This window comes from Triturus cristatus, chromosome 3_1 (genome assembly GCF_964204655.1).
Source record: "Triturus cristatus chromosome 3_1, aTriCri1.1, whole genome shotgun sequence".
Classification (NCBI taxonomy): domain Eukaryota; kingdom Metazoa; phylum Chordata; class Amphibia; order Caudata; family Salamandridae; genus Triturus; species Triturus cristatus.
Genome location: NC_140583.1, coordinates 575,146,846 through 575,174,044, shown reverse-complemented (window position 1 = coordinate 575,174,044; position 27,199 = coordinate 575,146,846). Strand labels below are relative to the sequence as shown.

Sequence of the window (27,199 nt, the reverse complement as noted above, 5' to 3'; positions counted from 1 at the left end):
ATCCACAGCCGTGCTGAGATCCGTGGAGGCGACGAGAGACGTGGGACCGGCTACCTGGGAAAAGTGGCTAGTAGCTTCAAGCGCAGCTTCTGAGGCACCCTCGAAGTTGTGCACCGGGGATTGAGAAGCCCCAACCCCAAGCACCATCTGCACCGAAGATCAGCCCCCCCACACTCCACGAGTCCTGCGTGGGGCCCTTCTGCATTTTCCTGCTTGCCGCGTCTGTCCGGTTGCTAGCCCGCTGGCTAGTGGCCTTTGAGACGACGCACCCTGAAATCTTCAGCGCTGGTTTGGCTCCTCCAGACTGGCTCCCGCTTCTTTGAAAAAGAGAAGCACCCCAGACCTTCCTGGTCTGCACCAGAAGCAAGTCCTCCATTCTTCGTGGGTGCCGCTTGCCAAGGCTTGGTGAGTCCTAGTCCAACTTCGACGCCGCCGACAGCAAGAGCCTTCGTGGGACAGCTCGCCTCCTGGTCCTGGTCGTCCTCGACGTTCCCTGGTCCTCGTGGCTGCAGCGACAAGCTTCACCTTCACCTGCAATCTTCACAACATCGCCTGGTTCCTTCCTGGTTCCTTCCTGGTTCCACGTGGTCACTGGCTAGTGACCTTGACTCTGTCCCCTCTGCTTGCAGGTATCCTTTCTTCCTGATCCCAGCCTTGGGATCCACCGGACACTCTTCACTGACTGCCTGTCAGCATCTTTCTTCAGGCATCCATAGGAGTCGACGATGAAACCCGACGCAACTTCACCCCTATGCACCCGCAGCCTGTGGGCTAGGTAACTTGGGTACTCCGGTGCTCATCAGGGTAGTGACTATCCTAGTGTCTAGTTTTCCAGTCTCGACTTCCTAGCTACTCCGGAAGTGTCCTAAATCTATTTAATTCAAAACTGTACTATTTCTATCGACTATACGCATTACGCGTGAGTGTTTCCACTCTGCACCTGAATCCCGTGGGCCTCCCACTTCCTAACCTTTGGTAGTATAGTGTAGCCCCAGCGATTCCCTAGGCCTAGGCCTATCCTATTTCCGTGACAGTGGTCCTTATACCACTTACTTAGTATATGGTTTGCGTGGCCCCTAGGGCCTAACTGTATTACTTACCTGTGTGACTTAATGTATGCTTAAATAAGACTGTGTTGTACTTACCTCTAATCTCATAAAGAGTGCTGAGGGTTGTCTAGAATAAATACACTTTATTTTGATATATATCTGTTGTGGTGTCCTTTCATTTGGTATTCAAGGGATTATATATGGTATCACAGCTGGCTTCACATGCCATTCAGAGTTTAGCCTAAGACTGCTCTTGTCCATGCTACCACTAGGATAGCTGGTCTATAAGGTTGACTTTACAACCAATCACCATAAGGGTTGTTTGGACTGATATAAGGTGTACACTAGAACTAGTGACATCATACATCAGGCCAACTTCTCACAGCGTCGGCCCTGCAACAGGTTGTTCCTGCTCCATCACTTCAGAGAGCTGGCACGTATCAAGATCAGATCTTCATACTGATCCTCCGCCTGAGAGCATTGTGGAGAGTACACATGTATAGTCTGGCATGAAGACTATGGCTATACAGTAGGTCATCATCCCTAAGAGGCATATCACTGCTCTGACTGTAAGGTGACAGTGTGTTGGAGGCAGAAGCTGTTGAAAAGCTTGCACTTTGGGTTGGCTCGGGTAAGCTTTGCTCTTGATTGAGTTGATGATGGCCCCTAAGAAGGGCTAAATCTGAAGTGGTTGAAGATGCATTTTGATCGCATTTATATAAAATTCCAGCCCGTGGAGTAGTGAAATGGCGGTCTGAATATGCCTCAGGCACTGCTGCTTGCCTTCATTCTCATTCAGCTAATCGTCAAAATAGGTGAAAACATGAGATGGGCAGCCAGCACAGCTAGGCATTTGGTGAACAACCTTAGGGCTGTGGTGTCTCAGAATGGCAATACTTTGATTTGATAATGTTGACCAATTACCACAAAGCTTAGGTAGTGACAGTAGAGACGGTGAGTGGGATGGATTGATATGTTAATGTAGGCATCCTTCAGATTGAGCAAGGGTGAGAGTAAGAATAGTGTGTACAGAAGAAATAATGACCATGGGAATAGAAAAGAATAATTTTATACTGAAACATATCTGCAGCGACCACCAGCTTTGGGGAAGGAGGACAGGAACATGGTAATCTAAAGCACTACATGCAACGAACAGATGCATGCAGAGTAAGTAACAATCGATTGGTAGCATGTGTGGCTCTAGATACACATGCTCTGCATTGACTGTCAAGCAGTGCTCCGCTAGGTAGGGGCTAGCCAGTGGATGGTGCAGAGGTCTGAAACAAAGTCCTGAGGACATCTTGGCCAACTCTGGCCTCCTCTCTTGCTAAGACATCCACACAGTTGTGTTTTGTAAATGTGTGTGTATACGTGGTAGGTCTTGGTATATTTCCCAAGAAAGCCACAGTAGCGCCCCGTTTATGCGTGGAGTGGGGCTGGGACATGAAGGTAGGGATCTTTTAGCTTTAGCAAAGCAGGTCTGGATGCATTTGACGATCCTCCTGTCAAACCCTGCTTTTGAAATGGTGTGTCCTTTATGAGGCTGGGAGAAAGTTACAAACAGCTGTTGTGTTTTGCGAAAGGATTTGGTCCCATCTATGTAGGACAGAAGAGCTCGCTTAACGTCAAGCATTTGGAGTGCTCTTTCAGCTATCAAGTCAGGTTGTGGGAAAAAGACTGGGAGCTCGATAGATTAAGGTGGAAAAGAGAGACCACCTTGGCTAGAAATATAGGACTGGTTCTAAGAACCACTTTGTTGACTTGGTAAAAAGTTTCTTGAAGTATGAGGGACTGCAATTCACTGTGTAACATGATTGCTATGAGGAAGGTAACCTTCCAAGAAAGGAAGTGCAGAGCAAATGTAGGCAGTGGCTTGAAAGGGGGCTCATTACCCTATTGAGGACAATGTTGAGGTTCTAGACTAGTGCAATGAGCACCCTTTGTGGAATTACACACTCAAGACTCCGCACGAAAGCTTTTATGACAGGGATTTTGAAGAGGGAAGAACGTTCTCTGTTCTACATACATGCAGCAATGACAGCTCGGTGTAGCCTGACTGTCGTGAAAGCCAACCCTGACCTTTGAAGGTGTAGGAAGTGATAAATAATGTCCTGCACTGTAGGGATGAACGGATTGATGTTGTTTGGGGTACAGCAGTGAACAAAGCATAGCAAGTGGGTGAGGTAGACCTACGGGCTTCTCGGAGTACATCCATGCACTCCTGCAGCAAACCAAGGTAATTGAACTCTAGGACCTCAAGAGCCAAATTGCTAGGTTGATATGCCTGGAGTCTGGATTCCTGACCTTGCTTGGGTCTTGGGTGAGAAGATCCAGCCTGTTGGGGAGCTTCTCAATAGGGGCAAAGGACATCTCAAGCAGGGTTTAGAACCATGATATTATGGCCCACGTTGGAGCCAACAGGGTGAGGGTGTGGGTTGTTTGCCTCAACTTCCTTACCACATATGGAATGAGTGGGAGAGGAGGAAAAACAAATGCAAAGATCCCTGACAAGTTAATCCACAGAGCATTGCCCATGGACTGGATGTGTGGTAACATAGCAGCGAAGTTTTGTCATTTTGTGTTTCATGCTGTGGTGAAAAGGTCTATGTCGGAGGTGCACCACCTGAGAAAGTAAGAGAGGAAGCCTTGTGGGTAGTGTTCTCACTCGAGGACTTGTTGCTGCATCCCACTGAGCAGGTCTGCAAAGTCATTGGCTACTCCCTGAAGGTACTGTGCCAGGAGGTTAACCCGGTGATGGATGGCCCAACGTCAAACCTGTTGTGCTAGGGCCGACAGTAGAGGTGTTTGTGTCTTTACACTGTCTGTATCTTGCCATGAATCTGTAGACAAAAAGCTTTGAGTACTGGATGAATAACTAACAGCTCCAAGTGGTTGATGTGAAGACCCCACTGCTTGTGGCCACTGGTTTGCGAGGTAGCCATGAGCCGGGTGCAGGTGTAGCCTGGTGTGGGGCACTATGGAGATGCAGCAGACAATCATTCCTAGCAATCACATAACAGTGCAAACTGGGAGCTGACTGAGTGGCTGAAAAAGAAAGAGCTGTTGGAATGCCTATAGTCTTTATGGGCTGGGAAAGCTTTGCCCAAGACGGAGATGAGGACTGCCGCTAGAAAGGGCTGGACTTGAAGTGGCTGTAAGTGGGATTTTGTGACGTTCACTGTGAACCCTAGACTATGTAGGAGGGCAACCATAGCCTGTGTGTGAGCCAAGCATTACTTTCTGATTGCACTCCTGATCAGCCAGTCTTCAGGGAAGACGTGAATACACCCTCCCGACCCCCAGGTGAATGGTTACTAGCAATAAGTCCTTAGTACATACCCTCTAGGCTGTGGTGACTCCGAAGGATAGCAGTTTGAATTGGTAGTGTTGGCCACTTAAAATGAAGCTGAGGTAGCCATGAATACATCATTCAAGTCGAAGGTGGCCATGAAATTGCCTTGCTGCAGCAGGGGATCGACAAACTGTAGTATGATCATGTGGAAGTGTTCTGACAGGATGTATCTGTTGAGCGGATGGAGGGATTCATCCTTCACATGAATATGGAAGTATCAGGAGTAGACACCTTTGCCCTGAGGGCTGACTAGGAACTGCCTCTACAGCTCCATTGGACATGATCGCCTGAACCTCCTCCTGTAGAAGCGTAAGGTGTTCTGGGCTGAGGGTGTGGGCACATGGGGGAATGTTTGGTGAGGCGGCGACCAGCTCTACGCAACAGCAATGCTCAATGGACAAGACCCAGTGGCCTATAGTGATCTCAGTGCTGGAAGGGACCTGTAAGGCACCCATGGCCTTAGGCGGTCTCCGTGTCTCATGATTTTCTCAGCAGCGGGTACACCTTCGGTCCAAAGAGGTGTTTACCATCGAACGGGAGGTTGAATTGGTCCTTTTGTACCTTCAGCTTGAAGCCAAACACACGGATCCGGGAGTGGAGCCTCAAGATGATCTAAATGTTCACTCTCTTTGCAGCAGTATTCGACGCATCCAAAGGACAACTAAATGTGGCACTGGAGATGGCCTTGCCTTCCTCAACCACTTCTTCCAACCTTTTTACGTTACTGGTCATGGAGGTGCTGCAAGAGCCCCTCTACCTCTTCCGAGTGAGCTCTGACGTACCTGGAGAGGAGGCCTCCTGAGTTGGCGATGCACCAGTGCATGGTTGAACCTACCGCCATTCTCTTGTCATCAGCATCAGTCCACTTGTTCTCCTGGTCAGGAAGTGGAGCGTTCCTGGGGGCCTGAGCTGCTGCTCTCTTCCTAGGGTTGACCGTTAGGGAGTCAGGTGGCAAATGACCCTGATGGAAAGTGAGTCAGAGGGGGTGGTTTGTATTTTTTCTTGACGGCATGACCATACAATATTTGACCCTCTCTTTAAATATCTCAGGGGCAGATTTAATCATCCACTGGAGTACTGAAAGTTACTGTACAGAAAGCTTCATCTTCAACAGTGTCTCCCCTAGGAAGTCATCTTTTTCAAAGGTGGCACACATGACTATCTTATGGTAGGTGGCCACAATTTAGATAACGCTGTGGTATGCCATCGTGTCATCTGGGAGAGGTCTGGGGAGGCACGGACAGGGATGTGGTTAAAGTCGAGATCGGTCGTTGGGACCACATAGTAATCCTCCCAGCGATCTCCTGAAGCACCAGGGGAAAACAAGGCAAAATTCTCAGCTGGAGAATAAAGGTTTGGACTGCTGGTGTTAGAGTAAAACTCTGGGGACCCCTGAGGAGAATGCATATGAGGTGAGAGAGGAAGAGGTGGAGAAATAGTCAAGATATGGAACATGAATGACATGTCAATAGTTGGCTATGTCTGAGGCAGAGGGCCTTCAGGCAGAGTTTTCTCAAGATGACACTGAAAAATTCAGATATTCACAGCTAAAACACACCATGCAGAAGTATGCAGAAGTATGCAGAAGTATGCCAAAAAGTTGAGGAACTGTTGTAATTTACTTGCATGCATTAGTATAGATCTAATAGAACTTTTAGTTGTTAGTAACAGAATGTGAAGCTCACAAGCTCATCGTTAAGTCAAGCATTCTGACCTGAGAAACGCTGGAGAGCAGACCTGTCTGTGTCGGTGGTTATATTCAATAAAGCCTGCCTTGGATTACCTACAAACCTCTGGCATTTATTAGGAACCTACAGGATAGTGCTCCGCTATAATAAAGAGTTGTATCAGAGCAGCTCTTGGCCAAGGCAGAATCCAAGATATATAAAACTTTAATAAGCAATACTTATATCATATTGGGGGGAAAATGGGGGAATGATTTAAGTGTAATGAAAGATGAAGAATGGGAAGAAGCTTGTAGATATCCTCAGGACGAACCAATATGGCTAAGGTTTAGATTAGTACAGCTGAAAATCTTAAATCATATTTAACACACTCATACAAAACCTGTAAAGTAACAGCCTCTAGAGAAGATTGTCTGAGAAAATGTGGTAAAAGAAAAATTATTTTGTCATAAAATCTGAGAATTCCCCCAGAAAGTGGCCTTCTAGGAAAAAAGTGATCACGTTTCCTGTGACACATTCTGAATGGCCATTAACAGGCATATGGGATGAGCATATACCCCTGAAAAATGGTAAAAAGCTGTATGTGTTTCTCGAAGTGTAGGGTGGGGGGTGGGGGGTCGGGGTTGGGTTTTAGTTGGCTGTTCCTCCTTGGGAGGGTGTTTTGTGTGGTTTGGGTTTGTTCTCCACTGGGCCTCTCATGCAGCACCACACCACAAGTGTCGCCACGATACTCCATACAAACACTGACACGCACTCCGCCGTCGCTCGTTTTCTGCCGCCGTCCGCTGGCTTCCCCTAGCGCGAGCTCCGTCGTCCCTCTGGGGCCCGCATGTACCTTGTTCCGTCCTTGCACACCCGCGCCATTGGGTGTCTTCCCGGCGTCCCCTGGCCGCTTCGCTCCCAGCGCGGCCCGCTCCCACCGCTGTCATGGATGACCTAGCTCCCAAGGCCCAGCTGCGCATCCTGTCCTGGAACGTGAACGGCCTGTTGGACAGGCTCAAATGCACTGCCGTCCTTAAATATGCCCAGCGCGCAGAGGTAGATGTGCTCATGCTTCAAGAAACCCACCTGCTTGGCGAGAAATGTCCCTTTCTGGTGCGCTATGGGTATGACTGGGTGTGGCATTCCGGGTTCTCGCGGGGGGTCGCTGTCCTGCTGCGCCGCTCCCTCCCTCTTGTTTTTACCCGGGTGATCCACGACCCCCACGGAATGGGGATTGCCGTTTGCGGCACGCTTGAGGGTCGGCCGATCAGCCTCCTGTCGCTCTACGCGCCGACCTCCGGGCTGTCTCAGGCTTTATCCCATGTCGCATCTCTGCTGGCAACTCTCCCACCGGGCACTATTGTTATTGGGGGGGATTTCAACGCAGTCTCGGCCCCGCAGCTCGACTCATCGGGTCCGATTTCAGACTCCCGCGCCGCACGGGCAAAGCAGCTGGCGGGTTGGGCGGAGGCTCAGGGCTTGTGCGACGCGTGGCGGATTTGGCACCCGCACACGCGTCAATACACTCATACTTCGGCCGCCCATCACACTCATGCACGCATTGACGTGATCTTCGTCCCCCCCCGCCGATTGTGTAGGCATCCAGGACATCCGCATCCTCCCCAGAGGGATATCTGATCACTCTCCGGTCCTCCTGGGTCTGGGCCCCCCGCCCCGCGTGGCCCGCCAGATGTGGCGCTTTAACGCTTGGTTCCTCCAGGACAAGCTGCTCCGTAAGGAGGTGGGGTCCGCGCTGACGCACTATTATGGTGACAATGAAGGTTCGGTCTCCTCGGCGGGCACCCTGTGGGAGGCCTGTAATGCGACCATTAGGGAGGCTGCCAAGGCGCACGTGGTACGGCACCGCCAGACGCAACTGCAGCAGCTCACCGCCTGTGAGGCCCGAGCACTGCGACTGGAGCAATCTCTCTCCGAGTCCGGGGATCCGGCCGGGACTCGACAACTGCGACTTCTACGTGATGAGATTCGCCAACGGCAATTGACGCGGCCAAGCTCCTCTGGCAATCCTCGCTGGCGAGGGCGATAAGAACGGTGCGCTGCTGCATCGGCTGGCCACTTACCCCAGGGCGTCGCGCATCATCCCGGCGGTTGCCGACTTCGATGGCGTGCTCCAATCCTCCTCCGTGGCGATAGCGGAAGCTTTCGCCCAGTACTATTCGCAGCTGTATCGGGCCCGAGCACCGGACCTTTCCCTGGCCTCTCTGCTCGCCGCCAGTAACTTACGACTTAACCAACTTAGGCCAGGAGACTGGGAGAGTCTGGAGGTGCCCATATCTCCTGAAGAGATCGAGGATGCGATAGGGCGTAGGTCCGCGGGGAAGACCCCGGGGCCGGATGGCTTCCCCCAGGAGTTTTACGCCACCTATAAAGATCACCTGGTCCCGCGGCTGTGTGGTCTCTTTGTGGAGGCGGTCGAGAAAGGCTCGTTCCCCCTGGAAGCCGACATAGCCACGATTGTGGTCCTGCCCAAATCTACGCAGCCACCCAGTGATAGATCGGCCTACCGGCCGATCTCTCTTATTAATACTGATATCAAGCTTTACGCGGCAGTCCTGGCCCAGCGGCTCCGGCCCTTTTTGTCGTGCTTGGTCCACCCGGACCAATGCGGTTTTATGCTAAACCGGGGCACTCGCCACTGCCTCCGTCGCCATCACGTGGCCTTGGCTCACCGCCATCGCCTACCTCCTTATCTCAATCTCCTGCTCGCCAATTTCGAAAAAACTTTTGACTCGGTTGGGTGGGCCTACCTGTTTGACGTCCTGACCCACATGGGTTTCGGTCCCAAGTTCGTGGGAATGGTGCGGGTCCTTTACGCGTGCCCCCGCGCCAGAGTATTGGTTAACGGGGCGCTGTCGGGGCCATTCCGGATCGGCCGGGGGACGCGGCAGGGGTGCCCACTATCGCCCCTTCTCTTCGCGCTTGCGATGGAACCCCTTGCTGCCCTGATCAGAACGGACCCTTTCCTTCAGGGCTGGGAGTGGCCGGGCCTGGAGGCGGACAAAATCGCCCTCTACGCGGACGACGTCCTGATGTACCTTGGTGATCCGGCGCGCTCGGGACCGCGCGCTCTACACCTCTTGGGCCGCTTTGGCCGCGCATCTGGCCTCTACTTAAACCTGCGAAAATCGGTCCTTGTGCCCCTGCACCACTCCCGGGAATGTTTCGACTGGCAGGACACTATTCCCCTCCGCCGGTTGTCCTTCAAATATCTGGGCATCTGGATCTCCCTTCTCTCGGAATTGAGCTGGGCGCTTAACGTGACCCCCCTGGTCAAGAAAGCCAAGGTAGATCTGGCGAGATGGCAATCACTTCCGCTCAACCCGCTGGGGAGGGTGGCCCTATACAAAATGATGATCCTCCCCCGGTTCCTATATGTGTTGCAAAACACTCCCTTGTCCTTTCCAAGGCCTTGGTTTCGCGAGCTGGACGGGATGGCGACGAGATTTCTCTGGGGTGGTGGGAGACCACGGTTGGCCCTGTCGGTGTGTCGCCTGCCCACCTTTGATGGGGGTCTGGGCATGACCAATCTCTACCTCTACTACCTGGCCACCCGCCTCCTGGTTGTCCATGATTGGTTTGGGGGGGGATGGTCCGACCCGGCCTACAGAGTGGAATTAGAGGACCTGGGTTTCTCCCGTATTCAGGACCGCCTGTACGGCGCCCCCGTCCCGGCCTCCTGCCCAGACATCACCAAAGCGATCTTCCTGGCTTGGCGAGCAGCGCTTCGCCACACCCGGTGGACAGGGAAGCTGACTCACGCCACCCCCCTCTGGCACGGGACATGGTTGCGGGGCGTTGCGGAACTGGAGGGCTTTCGATCATGGGATCTACTCGGCATTTCCCAGCTGGGAGATGTCTGGCGGGGGGGACGCATGTGCTCATACCCAGAATTGCAGGCGCGCTTCTCCCTCCACTCATCCCAATTTTATAAGTACCTCCAACTGCGACACGCCATACGCACTTAACTGGACATTAGGCTGCCGGACCACAGCCCCCCGGAGGCTCAAGTCATGCTGGGCAACCTGGGGAGGGGGGGTATTTCCAGGATATACCGTTCTCTTATTAACAATACCCCCATGTCCAGAGAAGGCCTCAAGGAACGATGGGAGGGGTGGGTGGGTCCCCTGGACGAGGCCGACTGGCGGGATGCCCTTATGGCCCCCAGGCTGGTGACGGCCTCCGCCAAACTGAGGCTTATTCAGATTTATTACCTCCACACTGCATACCTCACACCGGCTCGCCTGCACCGTTGCCCCCGTTGTGGCTTTGAGCCGGCCGACTTCATCCATATGGTGTGGTCTTGTCCGGAACTGGGGAGGGGGGTACTGGAGGGGCATTGAAGCCGAGCTCACGGAGGTCTTGGGGTGGGAGGTGCCACATGACCCTCGACATACCCTACTGGGCGTCACTGAGGGCCTGGACGCCACACGCTCGGAGAAGTTATTCCTCACGACAGCGTTAATGGTAGCGAAACGTGACATTGCTGCGGCATGGAAGCAACCGCAGCCGCCTAGCTTAGCCAAATGGAGCACCGGAGTGGACTGGTGTGCGACACAGGAACGGACTCTCTATCAGGCAAGGGGCTGCCCAAAGAAATACCGAAAGGTCTGGGGGAAATGGCTGGGCAATGTACCATGAGCGAGCTGTTCGGGGGGAGGGGTCGGGGGGTGGGTGCCGGGGGGGGCGGGAATTTGGCGTGTTCTCATGCTATGTTGTTGTAAGGTGGTGGTTCGAAAGGCTCAAAGTTTTTATGTTGTATCACTCAAAACAATAAAAACTTGTTTATCAAAAAAAAAAAAAAGCTGTATGTGAGGCAAACAGTGGTAAGGCGAGGCAGAGTTGAGTTTTGGAACTAAAGTGTAGTTCCAAACCATAAGGTGTGGGTCTGAAACACAGATTTGTGTATAATGGCGGAGAAAGTGTTCTATAATAGTAGAGAATAACATTTAAGACTTCTTGAAAATATGAGGCTATTGTAATCCGAGACATGTCTATAGGTAGGATGGAGTAGTTACTTTTCTGTAACTCCAGTTCTGTAGTAGGGGTATCTCTGTGATAGTCATAATCTAGTGAATAGTCCCGCCCATGTGCATGGACCCCGGAGCAATAAAAAATAATCTCTTAAGGTGTCAAATCATGCAAGGCGGCCACTTGGAAGTCGGTCCATACCTTTGCTGCGCATTATTGTCTGGACTCGGATGCCAGGGCAGATGAACTGAGAGTAAAAGGGACCTGCTGTGCATTCTGGGATACTGGGAAAGTTCTGGAAAGTTTTCTTAAAGGCACAGTATCCTGTTCTCAGCCACATAATGGCAGCCTATGGGGCTTGTCTGTCCATTCCTTCCTCTCTATCATTCCAGAGGCTTTTGCTGGTAGAGGCAGGGTTTTTTCCTTTGTGGAGAAAAGCTGGGCAGGCAGTGCTGTTTGTGGATGTTGGTGGAATTCTAGTTGAAGTACTGGACAGTGTAGCCTGTGGGTATAGGCTGCATTATCTGTCTTTAAATTAAATTCTCTCTTAAAGGTGGATGCAGGTCTGCATGATTTGACACCTTAAGAGATTATTTTTTATTGCTCCGGGGTCCACGCACATGGGCGGGACTATTCACTAGATTATGACTATACACAGAGATCCCCTACTGCAGAATTTAGTTTATAGGTGGTACTTTTGGTAATCGGTATATCCTACCTATATGGAGATGGTTTAAAGGTTGGTAGTTGGTCCAAGGGAATAATTTTCATTGTTACTATATTGGGCACCCTGTCCCTTGGATAGTAGGGCCTCTCCCAGTTTTAAAAAAAAACAGAATGACGTTTGGGCTAATGCCTTGGCCTTTACTACCTATTATTCTGCAAGATAAGATGCACACCTACTCATATTATTCATTCTCTAATAAGTCCTGAATGCAATAGTGTGTAACTTAACTGCTAGATTGTTACATTTACAATCTAACAATAAAGACAATTTGCAAAAATTACATATACATTATAAGGGTTCAAATGATTAAAGAACAAGGGTTCAAATGATCTTGGATGCAAGAGGACTAGGAGCTGGATATCTTACATGTGTATTCTGTAGTTGGCAACAATTAATATTGCTGAAGAATGATTAACTAGTCTGAAACTGCTGGAAAAATGTTTGAAGAAAAAGGTAATCTATGCCTCCATATTTGCACTGTAAATGCTCCAATTATACTGTAATACTGTTGTATCACCGATCCAGGTATTTTGGGACTATCCATTACAAACCAATTACTAGACCATCAAACCAACAGTTTCTTTATTTCGGGTACAGAACATATGGAGATTATGGTGACAACATTTGTAAAAAAAAAAAATGTAACTTGTAAGCATAATGGAGCTGTCCCTTTAATCGCTGGCCATTTGCAGACAATTATCAATCAGTACTTTTATATCTTTTTTCCATATTGGGTAGTGTTTTGTTTGTTGTGAAGATGCGAGGTATGATGTAAAATAAACTGCATGTTTTGTGGAAGGATTATCGATGCAAATTGCATACTTTATTTTACTCTAGATGTTCTCTGATCACTTAAAAGAGCAGAAGTTAGCCTGGTCGCAGTTGGCTTCATGTGGGTTGCATTTCTTTGCAAAATTAAATAGTCTTTCTTTACAGCATGAGTTAAAGACTGGCACTTGCTGTACCCGTTTTTGGATAAACCCACATATAAATACAATCTCACATTTGTGAAGCAAAACATTTCATTTAAATAAAACCACTATTTCAAAAGACCATGGAGGTGATTCTTTCATCCAAGCAAGTGGTTACTTTGAATATCAACAGGCTCAAGCAAAGATCAATCTAAGATATTTTTACTGTACATCATTTTCAATTGATTATTTTTCTTCACATGAGACCCATAGAGTTCTGACATTATCTGACGTTTTCTATGAGGATTTATACTTTAGAAAATTAAAGTTAGCAAAATTCTTGACAGTGACATGCTATTCTTCTCTCCTATGCACTTAACTTGTATCTATTCTAAACCATAGGCTGAACACAGAGACAAAACATAGCTCCATTTAAATCACTCTCTAATAAAATTGAAGCAGCAGTCCAGTATCCAGAAACTTCTTTGGATACAACACTAAGGAGGTAGATCTCTAAATTTCCCTGCATACCACTTGCTAATTAGACATTCTTGAACATTGCAGAACTCACCGTTCTAAGGGAGAGCCAAACTTCTTATAAGCCTTGATAAACCTATAGTTGGAGCAAAAACATCCATCAGAATCTGGACAAAGAGCAAGGCTTTTGACAATTTATTGGCTGATCATCATTGACATATTCATGACATAGACTGATGCTCACAGGTTAACCAGATTAAAAATATTGTTCCTTTTCGCTCAGTATAGTCGCAACCAAAATGAGACATCAAGACGACAGACTCGTTAATGATGTTTGAATTCTTTGCCACTTTTCTCGATTCTTTACACATTGCAGACAATGTACAGACATATTTGAAGATCAAATACATAGATTATCAACAAATGCTGAGACTGTGCCTAATAGACAGATAGTGTGGCTAAGGATGGTCTGAATACTAACTTAGGTAACTGTTTTCCTTTAAAACCTCAGCCTGCAAAATGTTGTTTGTACAGCAAACTAACACGAATGTTGAAACAAGCAGACACTGAAACCAGTATTAAACCTAAAGCTAAATTCTTTAGAGCTATTTTACAGGTAGAATACACAGGCATTGTGTTTTTTCCAACTGCAGCCAAAACATATTCCAAAGCTTCTTTAAACTCATAAGGATTATGTTACTTACCCAGTAAGCATCTGTTCTTGGCATGTAGAAGGAATATGCTACTTACCAGTATGCATCTGTTCTTGGCATGTAGAGCTGCAGAGCCACACACTTAGGATAAGATCGCCATCTGGTGTTGGGCTCGGATTATTGCAGGTTGTTGTTGTCTTCGGAAGAAGCCTTTTGGTCACGAGATAGGTGACTCCTCCTCTGGACAACAGTGCGCATGGGAATCCACTCCATCCTCAGATTGTTTTTCGCCATGATGGGAAATGATGGAGTGTATAAGAATATAGAGAAAGGATGTCCATGTGTAATGTCTAATTAAGACAATGCTGGAACAGATACAGGTCCCGGGGAGGCGGGTGGGCGTGTGTGGCTCTGCAGCTCTACATGCCAAGAACAGATGCATACTGGTAAGTAGCATATTCTGTTTGAGGCATATGAGCTGCAGATCACACACTTAGGATAGGCTATATAACAGTGTCTCCCCTAGCGGTGGTCACCTGTATCCGTTGCAGCAGTTTGGAATAGAGTTTTTAGGACAGCTTGGCCTACGGAAGCTTGTTGTTTGGATTGCACATCAACACAGTAATGTTTAGTGAAGGCGTGTGTGGTAGACCATGTGGCTGCTTTGCAAATATCTTCTAAGGGAATGTTCCCTAAGAATGCCATGGAAGCCCCTATTTTACGCGTGGAGTGCGCTCTAGGGGGAACTGTAAGAGTGCGTTTAGCTTTTTGGTAACATATTTGGATACATTTAACTATCCACCTGGCTATACCCGATTTTGAAATGGGGTTGCCTTTATGTGGTGAAGAGAAAGCAACAAACAGTTGTTTGGTGTTGCGAAAAGGTTTGGTTCTGTCGATGTAATAAAGCAAGGCTCTTTTAACATCTAAGGTATGAAGGGCTCTCTCAGCTACTGAGTCTGGATTAGGGAAGAAGACTGGCAGTTCGACTGATTGCTTAAGATGGAAAGGGGAAATGACTTTCGGTAGGAATTTTGGGTTTGTCCTAAGAACCACTTTGTTACGATGTAGTTGTAGGAATGGTTCTTCAATAGTTAAGGCGTGTATCTCACTTATCCTTCGCAGGGATGTGATTGCGATAAGGAAAGCCACTTTCCATGTAAGGAATTGTAGTTCGCATTTATGCATAGGTTCAAATGGAGGGCCCATGAGTCTTGTTAGAACAATATTTAGATTCCACACTGGGGAAGGTGGTAATCTTTGAGGAATAATTATTTTGAGACCTTCCATGAAGGCTTTGATGGCTGGTACCTTAAATAGTGACAAGTGTTGTCTATTTTGTAAGTAGGCTGCTAACGCTGCTAGGTGTAGACGTATGGAGGAATACTCTAAATTGCATCTTTGCAAGTGTAGTAAATAGCAAATAATGTTTTGGATGGAAGCATCCAGTGGACGTACATTATTGTTAGTGCAGTAAATGGCAAATATTTTCCATTTTGCCGCATAACATGCCCTAGTAGTAGGTCTTCTAGCTTCTTTTATGATATTCATACAGTCTGGTGGGAGGTTGAGGTAACCGAACTCTAAGACTTCAGGAGCCAGATCGCCAAGTTCAGTTGCTGTGGATCTGGGTGTCTGATTTCTCCATGGTTCTGGGTTAATAAGGCCGGGGAAAGGCGCAGTTTTTGATGTGGAACTAGCGATAGTTCCAGAAGTGTCGTGAACCAGGGTTGACGTGCCCAAGTGGGAGCTACTAGAATTAGTTTTAGAGAGCTGTTGTTTGAGCTTGCGTACCACAAATGGAATGAGTGGGAGAGGCGGAAAAGCGTACGCAAATCTGCCTGACCAGTTCATCCATATTGCATTGCCCTTCGACTGTGGGTGTGGAAACCTGGCGGCGAAGGTTGGGCATTTTGCGTTTTCGTGTGTGGCGAACAGGTCTATGTCTGGTTGGCCCCATTTTTGGAAGAATGGGAATAGGACTTTGGGGTGTAATTCCCATTCGTGGATTTGTTGTGTCTGTCGACTTAGGAGATCGGCAACCTGGTTGTGAACCCCTGGAAGGTGTTCCGCTAGCAGGTAGATGTTTTGGGGAATTGCCCATCTCCAGATGTTCTGTGCGAGTTGGGACAGTTGGAGAGAATGTGTCCCCCCCTGTTTTTGTATGTAATACATGGTCGTCATGTTGTCTGTGCGGATGAGGATAGTTTTGTTCCTTAGATGTACTTGAAAGGATTTCAGTGCTAGGAACACCGCTAGAAGTTCTAGGTGATTGATATGGAGCAGTTTTTGTTGAGTGGTCCTTATGCCCTGAGTGGTGTGTTGAAGGAGATTGGCTCCCCACCCTGTGAGAGATGCGTCGGTCGTCAGCACTACTTGTGGAAGAGGCTCTAAGAACGGTCGCCCTTTGGACAGGTTGATGGTGTTCCACCATTTCAGTGAGCGACTGTCCACCAACACCAGATCGGTAAGTTGTCCGTGAGCCTGGTTCCACTGTTGTGCTAGACATTCTTGCAAGGGACGCATTTGAAGCCGTGCGTGAGGGACAATGGAGATGCATGACGCCATCATGCCTAACAGTTGCATAAACACTTCTGCTGGAAGAGAGTGGTGAGTTTGAAATTTTAAGATAAGGTTTTGTATGTTGGCTATCCTGGCTGTGCTGGGATAAGCTATGGCCTTGGAAGTATTTATGGTGGCTCCCAGATATTGATGTATGTGGGAGGGTAGCAGTTGAGATTTGGGATAGTTGATGGTAAATCCCAAGTCGTGTAGGGTTTGAATAGTGCGGTGAGTGTGGAGAACGCACTTGTCGAAAGTATTGGCTTTTATGAGCCAATCGTCGAGATACGGGAAGACATGGATTTGTTGTCTCCTGAGGAGGGCTGCCACTACTGCTAAGCATTTGGTGAATACCCTGGGTGCAGTTGTTACTCCGAATGGGAGGACAGTAAACTGATAGTGCTGTCCGTCTACCACAAATCTTAGGTACTTCCTGTGAGCAGGATGCATGGGGATGTGAAAGTATGCGTCCTTGAGGTCCAATGTGGCAAGGAAGTCGTCTTGTTGAAGTAGTGGGAGGACTTGTTGGAGAGTGATCATATGGAAGTGATCTGAGTGTATGTACTGATTTAGTAGTCTGAGGTCGAGTATGGGTCTTAAGGTCTCGTCCTTTTTGGGAATTAGGAAGTATAGAGAATATACTCCTGTACCCTGATGTTGGAGTGGAACTGGTTCTATTGCGTGTTTTTGGAGTAAGGACCGAATTTCCTGTTTGAGGAGTGTAAGATGGTGTGGTGACATTGGACAGTGTTTGGGTGGCATGTGGGGGGGGGGGGGGGGGGTGTTTGTGAGTTCGAGGCAGTAACCAAACTGGATAATTTGTCTTACCCACTTGTCTGTTGTAATGGAATTCCAGACAGGTAGGAAATGTTGGAGTCTTCCCCCGACCGGAGTGGAATGATCCGGGGGGAGTGGGGGCAAGTCACTGTTTAGTGGCTGGTGAGGTGCGGGTGTTGGTATTGCCCCGACCTCGGCCCTTGGTGTTGTTTCCCCTATATCCTCCTCTAAAATATCCTCTGTTAGGGGATGTTTGTGCAGAGGTTTTGAAAGTGGAAGAGGTGTCTGTTCCAACATTTTTGGAGGCTCCCCTATAGAAGGAGCGTCGAAAGGAGCCTCGCGGTTGTGGAGACTGCAATGCTCCCATTGATTTAGCAGTCTCGTTATCTTGTTTCATCTTCTCTAGTGCAGTATCTACTGCGGGTCCAAATAGTTGCTCTTGGTTGAATGGTTGACCAAGTATTGTTGTTTGTACTTCCGGCTTAAAGCCTGAAATACGTAGCCATGCATGGTGTCTAAGTAGTATGCTTGTGTTGACCGCCCTAGAAGCAGTGTCCGCGGCGTCTAGTGCACATTTGATTGATGCGTTAGATATGAGTTTTCCCTCTTGGATGAGGTCATTGGCCTGGGATATGTACTGATCTGGCAGGTGTTGTAAAAGATCTTCTAACTGATCATAATGAGCCCTATCATATCGGGCTAATAGGGCTTGTGTGTTGGCAATACGCCAATGGTTAGCAGCTTGTGCTGCAACCCTTTTACCCGAGGCCTCTAATAGCTTTGACTCTTTGTCTGGGGGCGGTGTGTCTCCTGTTGTTTGGGAGTTAGCCCGCTTTCTTGCGTTTGAAACTACTAAAGAGTCTAGAGGGAGCTGTGCTTTAATGTACGCGGGATCCTGTGGGGCAGGTCTATATTTTTTTTCAATTCGGGGGTTAAGAACCGTAGCTCTAACAGGGTCTTTAAAAACCTCTGTGGCGTGTTTTATGACTCCCTTAATCATGGGCAAGATCTGAACTGATTTTTGCGACTGTTCGAATGTGTCTAGAAGAAAGTCCTCTCCGGGTGTATCTGAGTGCATGGTGACGCCATGAAAAAGCGCTGCCCTGTTTATCAGCTGCCCAAACCCTAGGTGGTCATCAGGAGGGGAGGGTTTGGAGGGGTATGTAGTGGGATCAGGAATATCAGGTAAAGGGTAAGCCCAGTCATCTAAGGGTGCCGTATCCGGGAGTGTGAAAGGATCATTAGGATCATTAAGGTCATCCGGATCACCCCCTCCCCCCAAGTCACCATCATCATCCTGTGGAGGTGGTGTATGTGAAGGAGATGGTAGAGGAGAAGGATATGGGGGCAGGGGGGGTGGCATGAGAGGTGATATAGGAGAGGAAGGACGAATGGGTGAGGTGGCGAAGTCCTTCTTCTTTATGGGAGCTGGAGGAGGTGTTGTGTCCAGCTTCCTTTTCTTGTACGGCACAGCGGTGACATGTCCGGTTTTTGGATTGATATAAATCCTTTTTTTGCGTGGGATCAGGGCGAAAAAGTTCTTCATTGTCCGAAAGTGGCTTTGGAGCCGACTTTTTTGGTTCCGATCTATGTTTCGGATGATCGGTAGAGTCTTTATGGACTTTTTTCGGTACCGATGATGGTTTCGGTGCCGATGATGATTTCGGTGCCGAAGAACTTTTCAGTGCCGACGGGGATTTCGGTGCCGGCGGGGATTTCGGTGCCGAAGAACGTTTCGGTGCCGGTGGAGATTTCGGCATCGATGGTTTCGGAGTCTGCTTCGGTGCCGATAGGTGTTGAGTCTTCGGTGCCGAAGGTGTTCTGGGGACCATAACATGTGGATTGCTCGACCCCGAGCCACCTACAGGCTAATATTTCTTCGGAGCCGGGCCCGAGGGCGGGGCTTCTGAAGACGATTTTCGGTCGCGACTGGGGCCAGCTGGTGGAGTCATGACCAATGTCTTTTTTGGGGGGGTTGGGGTAGGGGCACTGGTACTCACTCGTTGCCCCGGAGTGATGAGGTCATCAGAATCGTCCGCTTCGGATACGATTTGGAGGTCTTCGGAATCGTCTTCCGGGACATCCTGGGCAAAGATGTCCTCTGGTTCTGCAGCTGGTCTGGCCATGATATGGCGTCAAGCTCTTCAGTCCCGGATGGTTTTCTTGGAACGGAATGCGGCGCAGGCTGGACAGCTGGATTCGTTATGTTCCGGCGAGAGGCACAGGTTGCAGACCTCGTGGTGGTCACTGTGGGGGAACTTTGCTCCACATTGGGGGCATTTTTTAAAGGGTGTCCTTTCCATGAGCTGTATCCGGAACCGGTCCGATTGGATTTCGACGTCGAGTTGTAAAGGTTTTAGGTTTCGAAAGCTGGATTTTCAGAAGTTTTCAGCCGGAGTGGAAAAGTTCATCCGGACCCAATGGCGGAAAAAAACAATCTGAGGATGGAGTGGATGCCCATGCGCACTGTTGTCCAGAGGAGGAGTCACCTATCTCGTGACCAAAAGGCTTCTTCCGAAGACAACAACAACCTGCAATCATCCGAGCCCAACACCAGATGGCGATCTTATCCTAAGTGTTTGATCTGCAGCTCATATGCCTCGAACCTGTAGATTCACATGCTTTGCGTACTTCTGCCATCTAGTGTTGTGTCTGGGTGTTTGCAAGTTATTTTTCTTCGAAGAAGTCTTTCCAGTCACGAGGTAAGGTGACTCCTCCTTTCGGTGAAAGAGAGCATGGGCATCGACTCCAATGTTAGATTGTTTTCCCGTAAGAGGGTGAGAATGGAATAAGTGAGTGTAGAAAAGAGATGTCCATGCGTAGATAATGTAAATAATGAAAACTGCAACAACTACAGATGCCCGGAGAGAAAGGTGGGCGCATGTCAATCTACAGCTTTACATGCCAAGAACAGATGCTTACTGGGCAAGTAACATAATCTGTTCGAGGCATGTGTGCTGTAGATACACATGCTTTGCATAGACAATATAGCAAGAGTCTCCCAAAGTGTTGGCTAACTACTATATGTTGCAGTTGTCTGGAAAAGGGTTTTTAGCACTGCCTGCCCTACATTGGCTCGGTGACGTGCTAGTACATCCACACAATGGTGTTTGGTAAATGTGTGTGGTGTAGACCATGTTGCTGCTTTACAAATGTCAGCTATAGGAATGTTACCTAAAAAGGCCATAGATGCCCCTATTTTGCGGAGTGGACTGCGCTCTAGGGGGTATAGATAAAGTTATTTTAGCTTTTGCATAGAAATAGGATTGCCTTTGTGAGGTGGGGTAAATGAAACAAACAGTTGCTTTGTTTTATGAAAATCTTTTGTTCTTTTAATATAATACAATAAAGCTCTTTTGATGTCAAGTGTGTGAAGAGCTTGTTCTGCTACAGAATAAGGTTGAGGAAAGAACACCAGTAACTCAACTGCTTGGTTAATATGTAAAGCAGAAACCACTTTGGGAAGGAATTTGGGATTGGTGCAAAGAACTACCCTATCTTTATGGATCTGAAAGAAAGGTTGTTCTAAAGTTAATGCCTGTAGCTCACCAACTCTCCTTAATGAAGTGACTGCAATGAGGAATGCAACCTTCCAAGAGAGAAACTGTAAAGGACACTTGTGTAGCGGTTTAAAGGGTGGACACAGAAGTCTTGTAAGTACAACATTAAGAGTCAACGCTTGTGCCGGTGGAATTCTTGTTGGTATTACCCTTTTTAAGCCCTCCATAAATGCTTTGATGACAGGAACTTTGAACAAAGACAAATGTTGTCCATTTTGCAAATACGCAGCTCCTGCTTCAAGGTGCAATCCAAAAGATGTGTAGAACAAATTACTTCGGTAACGACATATCTGTAAGAGACATAGATTAGTTATGGATTTCTCACCTTAGAATTACTCCTAGGCGCCAGGCTGGATCCGGAGAATTTTTGGTCAGCAGTACCCCCGCGCATCAAAGGTGGCGTTGGTAGGCTCCGCATTCGTTGTTGGCGTCATGGTCGCAGGGATGACCTTGTGGCAGCTACTTAGACACCGCCCAAGTGCGCTGATGTCAGTTCTTTTACACAACATTCCATGCCAGAAGCGCAGAGCCATGAAAGATACTGACCACTGGTCCACAAAACTAGGAACCTGAAAAGGATTCCCTGACCCTAGAAGTCAGTTCGCAGAACGGGGAGTGTTAGACCTGTCAGCCCTTTGGGTGGTCCCTCCTCACCATTATTTATTTTGTCCCACTTCTGCCTCAAACCCTATTATAATTTTTCCTTTTTGGGAACCACCAGACTTTTTAGTGTTGATGCAGGGTCAGGGAGCCATTTTCCCTACCCCTGGAACTTCTGTCTGAGGGCCTGAGACACAAAATGGTGGCCACCCATTGTCACCTGTGACATCACCAGAACTCACTGGAGGTTTCCAGAACCTCCTGGAACATTCTAGAATCCTGTGATAGTGGGAGGCAGTTTAGAATGTTGGGAGGTCATCTCAGAGTGGCAGTTGGCAACTGACTGGAGGAGAGAGAGGACAGAGATAGAAGGAGGTCGGAGTAAGGCAGCAGAGGTGGAAACCAGTGCTTGGAGTGGGGTCCAGAAACCCACCCTTGATGCTAGTCTCTACTGACCAAGCCCAGCCTAAAGCCCTGTGTGGGACCAAGACCAGAAGAACCATCTTAAGGAACTGAACATTTGGAACAGGCCTTAAAGAGGAAGAACAGCAAGCTCCTGACCTGTTCAGCAGTGTCCTCCTGGAGTCCTGACGTTGAGAAGCCTGGAGACCTGGGGCCTGAGGTAAAGAAGCGGCGCTGACAGAAAGCAGACGTCGTACCCGGAGCCGCCAGAGGTCGAGTGTGGTTGCCGACGGAGGTCGTGGAGAGGCACCGGAGGTCGAGTAAGGAGTCACCCGAGGTCGAGTGAGGGCGCCGACGGAGGTCGTGGAGAGGCGCCGGAGGTCGAGTCGGGAGTCACCTGAGGTCGAGGTGAGGCGTCGACGGGGGAGTGAAGTCCGCCCACCGGAGACGCCGGAAACGAAGGTGAAGCGCGCCGGAGGTCGGGAGTGGAGATCGCACTCCGGAGACACCCAGTAGCGGGGAGACCGAGTCCCTGCGACGCCGGAAGGCGACATCGAGTCGAGACCGCCCAGCGACATCGAGCCGAGGCCGCCCAGCGACATCGAGTCGAGACCGCCCAGCGACATCGAGCCAAGGCCGCCCAGCAACATCGAGCCAAGGCCGCCCAGCGACATCGAGCCGAGGCCGCCCAGCGACATCGAGTCGAGACCGCCCAGCGAGCCGAGGCCGCCCAGCGACATCGAGTCGAGACCGCCCAGCGACATCGAGCCGAGGCCGCCCAGCGACATCGAGCCGAGGCCGCCCAGCGACATCGAGTCGAGACCGCCCAGCGACATCGAGCCGAGGCCGCCCAGCGACATCGAGTCGAGACCGCCCAGCGACATCGAGCCGAGGCCGCCCAGCGACATCGAGTTGAGACCGCCCAGTGACATCGAGTCGAGACCGCCCAGCGACATCGAGTCGAGACCGCCCAGCGACATCTAGTCGAGACCGCCCAGCGACATCGAGTCGAGGCCGCCCAACGACATCGATCCGGAGCCGCCTCACGGCGTCGACACGGCGCCGAGCGGAGCCGATCATCGTGAAAAGGACAGTAAGTGGTAGAGGGGGCATTTGAGGCCCCGTGGAGCCCTAAAAGACCATCCTAGGGGTTAAAGGGGTGTTAGGACCAGCCTGGGAGTGCCAGGGGTGAACTGAGACTGGTACAGTGACCTCCATAAAAGGGCTGTGTAGTTTGGAGGGCCAGATCTTTAGGTTACCCTTGTTCTGCCTCAGCTTAGGCCCCAGCCTTGACCAATCTAGGTGGGACACCCCCATGCCATCTAAATGACCACAAGCTGTGTATGGGCAAAGTAAGACCAAGTGACCTCATGAAAATGATCTGATCTGTAATTGTCATTGATTGTTTTACCTTATTTATTGAAGGTGCTTTATTTATTGTCTTCCACTAATTTATTCCTGCACTGTATTTATTGTCTGACTGTATTTATTTGCCGGTTGTATTTATTGCACTTCTATTTATTCCTTGCTTAATGATGACCTGAACCTATTTGTTGAAATTCCAAAGTAGCATTATTTATTTGACCTGCTCTTTTGAAGGAAAATCCTATTGTATTGTATTTATTATATGAAACCTGCAACTAAGAGAAAATAAGATAAAGACATATATATTTTCATCGTGACTTCCATAATTTTTACGGTGTAGTGTCGTTTTTGGAACGGATGAACGCATGGTTATTGTGAGGGTGTGACGTACGCTTAACACGGTGCCTGACCCCCATCCGCTCGAGCCAAGCTGCCACTGTGCTGGGAACCTGGTGACTGCTAACCCGGTTGCCCGGTTTCCAACAGGGAGGATGGGTGGGGCGGTAAGGGATCTATTACTAATCTTTGTCCCTTACAGATATATTGTTACCAAAGGTTAAGTGTGAGAAAGTGCCATCTTTCTTGCATGGTATGCCCCCACTTTTTGCTGAATGTACTTTGACTGAGTGTGCCATGGGCTCCTGCCAATCAGGTACCCAGGGCCTATGTTCCGTCCCTAAAACTGTGCTGAAACCTAAACCCAAATTGGCAAACTCTGGCCACATGTCAGCCCCTGGTAAATGGTACACTAGGTACCCAGGGCCTTGTGACCAGAAAAAGCCCCTAAGGGCTGCAGCACTTATTGTGCCACCCTTAGAGGCCATGTACCCTGACACACACACACTGCCCTTGCAGGCTGAGTGTCTGGGTACAGAATAAAACAGAGAGTCGACATGGCACACATCCCTGTGTGCCATGCCCACAACACACACTGCCCTGGCATACATCAGCCACCCCTCTAGCTGGGTGCCCTGTGCCAGTGGTGTGGGTACAGGTGCATGAGCCCTGTACCCCTACAGTACCCAGGTCCATTCCTGGGCACTGTAAGTGCAGTGCTGCTATTTAAGAGTATATGGTGCTAGGAGATCATTAACCCGAACTCCACAGCACCATGATGGCTCCACTGAAGACTGAGAAGTTTGGTATCAAACTTCTCAGCACATTAAACCCGCACTGATGCCAGTGTGGGATTTAATGTACAATGCACGACAGAGGGCATCTTTGAAATGCCCCCTGAACCTAACCTACAATCCACGTCTTGTCTGAGGTGCTGCCTAGGCTGCCTCACAGCAGACATGTTGCTGGACCCCTGGGTAGAGAGCCATCCGCTCTCCTGGGCCTGCAACAATGCACATCCTGGGCGAGGTGCTAGGTCTCCTTCCCCAGGATGGGCAGGGGAAGCTTCAAAGGCATGCCGCCTTTGTGAGCTTCTCCAGGCCACTTGCTGTACTTAGTAACTGGCCCCCACCGGTTCTAACCCCCACTCTGGCGGGAAGACTGGCCGGAAACCCCAAGGAAGGACAGGGGTGTGCCAGCCTCTGCTAACCCCACCCCTCAGGTGGGGGAGGCGAGGTGAAGCACATCTCCGGACTCTCGCCATCTTGAAGATGGGAAGCCCTGCCTAATCAGGACTAGGCTACTGCCCCCCTCCCACCAGAGAGTGGCAGGATAGGGGGTGCACCCACCCCAGGGCAGGGACCCAGTGGTTCCTGCCCTTTACCTACCTGTAACGCCCCATAATTTAGTATTTAGGGGCACCCTGAACCTTCCTTCCTGAGATCCAGATTCCGAAACAGCAAAGAAGATCAAGAGACAAAAAGACCTACCGTGCAGCTGCTCACAAGAGGAAGACACCAACTGCTTTGGTCCCAGCCCTACTGGCCTGTCGACCCTCGAACCTGCCCCTGCTAAATTCTGTCATCTCCCGTGGCCAGCAACCTCACAAACCTCGGAGGACCTGGCTACCTTGTGACTCTAAGCAACTGGGACTCCCACGAGCAGTGGTACTGCTCAAAGCAAGTAACTGACCCCTGGCATCAGCAAGGAACCGCGAACCCTTCACACTCTGCACTCGCCAAGCCTGGCCTGTGCTGGAGTGGACAAAGACCCCGAGGACGTCCCCCCGGCAACTGTGACCCCGAACCCAGCACCCAAGGACCCACCTCCACGCTCCTAACGACGCCTGCAGCCTCAGAACCAGGAACCACTCCAACCGCGACCAGCCGAGGGTAAGATTTCCCAACACCAAAAGGTACCCCGGCACCCTGCGGCCCCCTGTGCCCAACTCCTGGGTGCCTACCTATCCTCCAACTACCCAACTTACCTCTCGAAGTGGTGGTCACACCTGAAGAATCTTTGTCCCTGAGCTTGCAGCCTTTGTTCGTTTTTTAGCATCTCCATTGCAATCCATTGAGTGCCCGACGGCTCAAAAGCACCATGCACCCAGCCGCCCGAGTGCCCCTGGCAGTGCAATCTCTCCTCTACTCTACTTCCCCATTTGCCCTGAGCAAGTGACCAGGAGCCCAGCTCCCACAGCCGCGTGGTCTGCTAGCCAGCAGCCACCAACCAAGGGCCCCCTGCCTCCCATGGGATAACATTGGGCCTAACTCACTCTGCACCCGGCTGACCCTGTGCCGCTGAGGGTGAAACAACTGTACTGACCTGACCCTGGAAGACCCCTGAGTCTATGCCCAGAACCTTAACTTTGCCAGTCGAGTACTTACTCAAAAGCTGATAACTCTCTTTTCTTCCATAGGGTAACATTGACTGGTTTCACTTGGAAATTCTTCTAAGTGTGGAGTTTTTAAACTTTAAAATATTCACCTAAAATCAACCCAGTAAGGAAAACGAAAATACTCACCTGCTATCAGGAGAGATCCCAGTGCTGGATCTTGGTGCCCAGCACTGACCCTGAAAAGTAATTACAACCATACTTACCGCTAACCCAATTTTCTTCCATAGGAAACCATTGACTATTTTTCGGTGACATTTCTTTTAAGTGTCGATTTTTGCAAAGTACAAATATTCTTTAAAAATCGCACCAACTGTGAAAACGTAATTACTTACCTGTTTTAGATAGATGTCCCAGTGCTGAACCTAGGAGCCCAGCCCTGGATTACAAAAGTAACGAGAACATACTTTACCTACAATCTGAATTTCCTTCTATAGGATAACATTGCCTGGTTTTTGCCAAAAAAGTTTCCAAGTGTCGATTTTGCAAACTTACAAATATTCGTTAAAAATCGCCTGTATAACCAAAACACATTCTTTCAACTGTTTACAGGTGATCCAGGATCCAACACTGAGTTAGAAAAAGTAACAATAACCCCACTTACCTGCTAAGTGAAATTCCTCTCATAGGATTACATTGGTGATTCTATGAGTAAAAGTTTCTAAGTGTCAACTTTTAAAATACCAAAATATTGCTTAAAAATCACTACTGTAACCAAAATGCTTTTACTCAACTGTTTACAGGAGATGTCCCAGGACTGAATCCAGGACAGTCCTGTGGTTAGAAAAGTAATCCTCAAAGTAACTAATTGCATTTAACTAGAAATTCCAATTGAGCTCAATGTATTATTGTGTTTGAAATTGTGTTGCCTATTGCAACAACTGTGTCTATTGCATTCAAAAGCCTATTGCATATTTAAAGTATTTATCTAAAGCCTCTCATTCAGAGAAAGTATAGTTTGAAATCTATTGTTGGTTCTAAAATAAAATAACCATATATTTTTATACAAAACCATTTGCCTAGAGTTCAGTTCTTGAGTGTGTGAGACCATTTGCTGACTGAGTGTGTGCAACAAATGCTTTACACTGTCCTCTGATACTGCCTTACTGCTTGACCAAGCTACCACTTTAGAGAGTAAGGTTATATCTAACTTTACGTATTTGTGTAAGTTAGCGCACATCTACTGTGTGATAAGCAGATGGCAATTTGAACAATTTAAGGCAGTGAGGCGACACTCTCAACTCACTTTCCGCAGTCTTCTTTCATCCCCTTCTGGTTGTCAATTGTTCGTTTTCTGTGTTTTAGAGTTCCATTTTTGAAGCTTCTGACTTATCTGACTGTTATTGCGGCCTTGAGTTGTAAGGAATTGTTTCCTTC

The 27,199-nt window shown here is 49.0% G+C and overlaps 1 protein-coding gene across 2 annotated transcripts in view; it reads right to left on the bottom strand.

Moving 5' to 3' along the window:
- The window catches only part of CHD2 (chromodomain helicase DNA binding protein 2), a 1,941,047-nt gene that overhangs the window by 833,673 nt on the left and 1,080,175 nt on the right, over positions 1-27,199 (bottom strand). For both annotated transcript variants that reach the window (XM_085644496.1, XM_085644497.1), the window contains one exon: positions 13,267-13,308. In XM_085644496.1, coding sequence (XP_085500622.1) covers positions 13,267-13,308 — 42 coding nt within the window. The remainder of the gene's footprint in view (positions 1-13,266; positions 13,309-27,199) is intronic.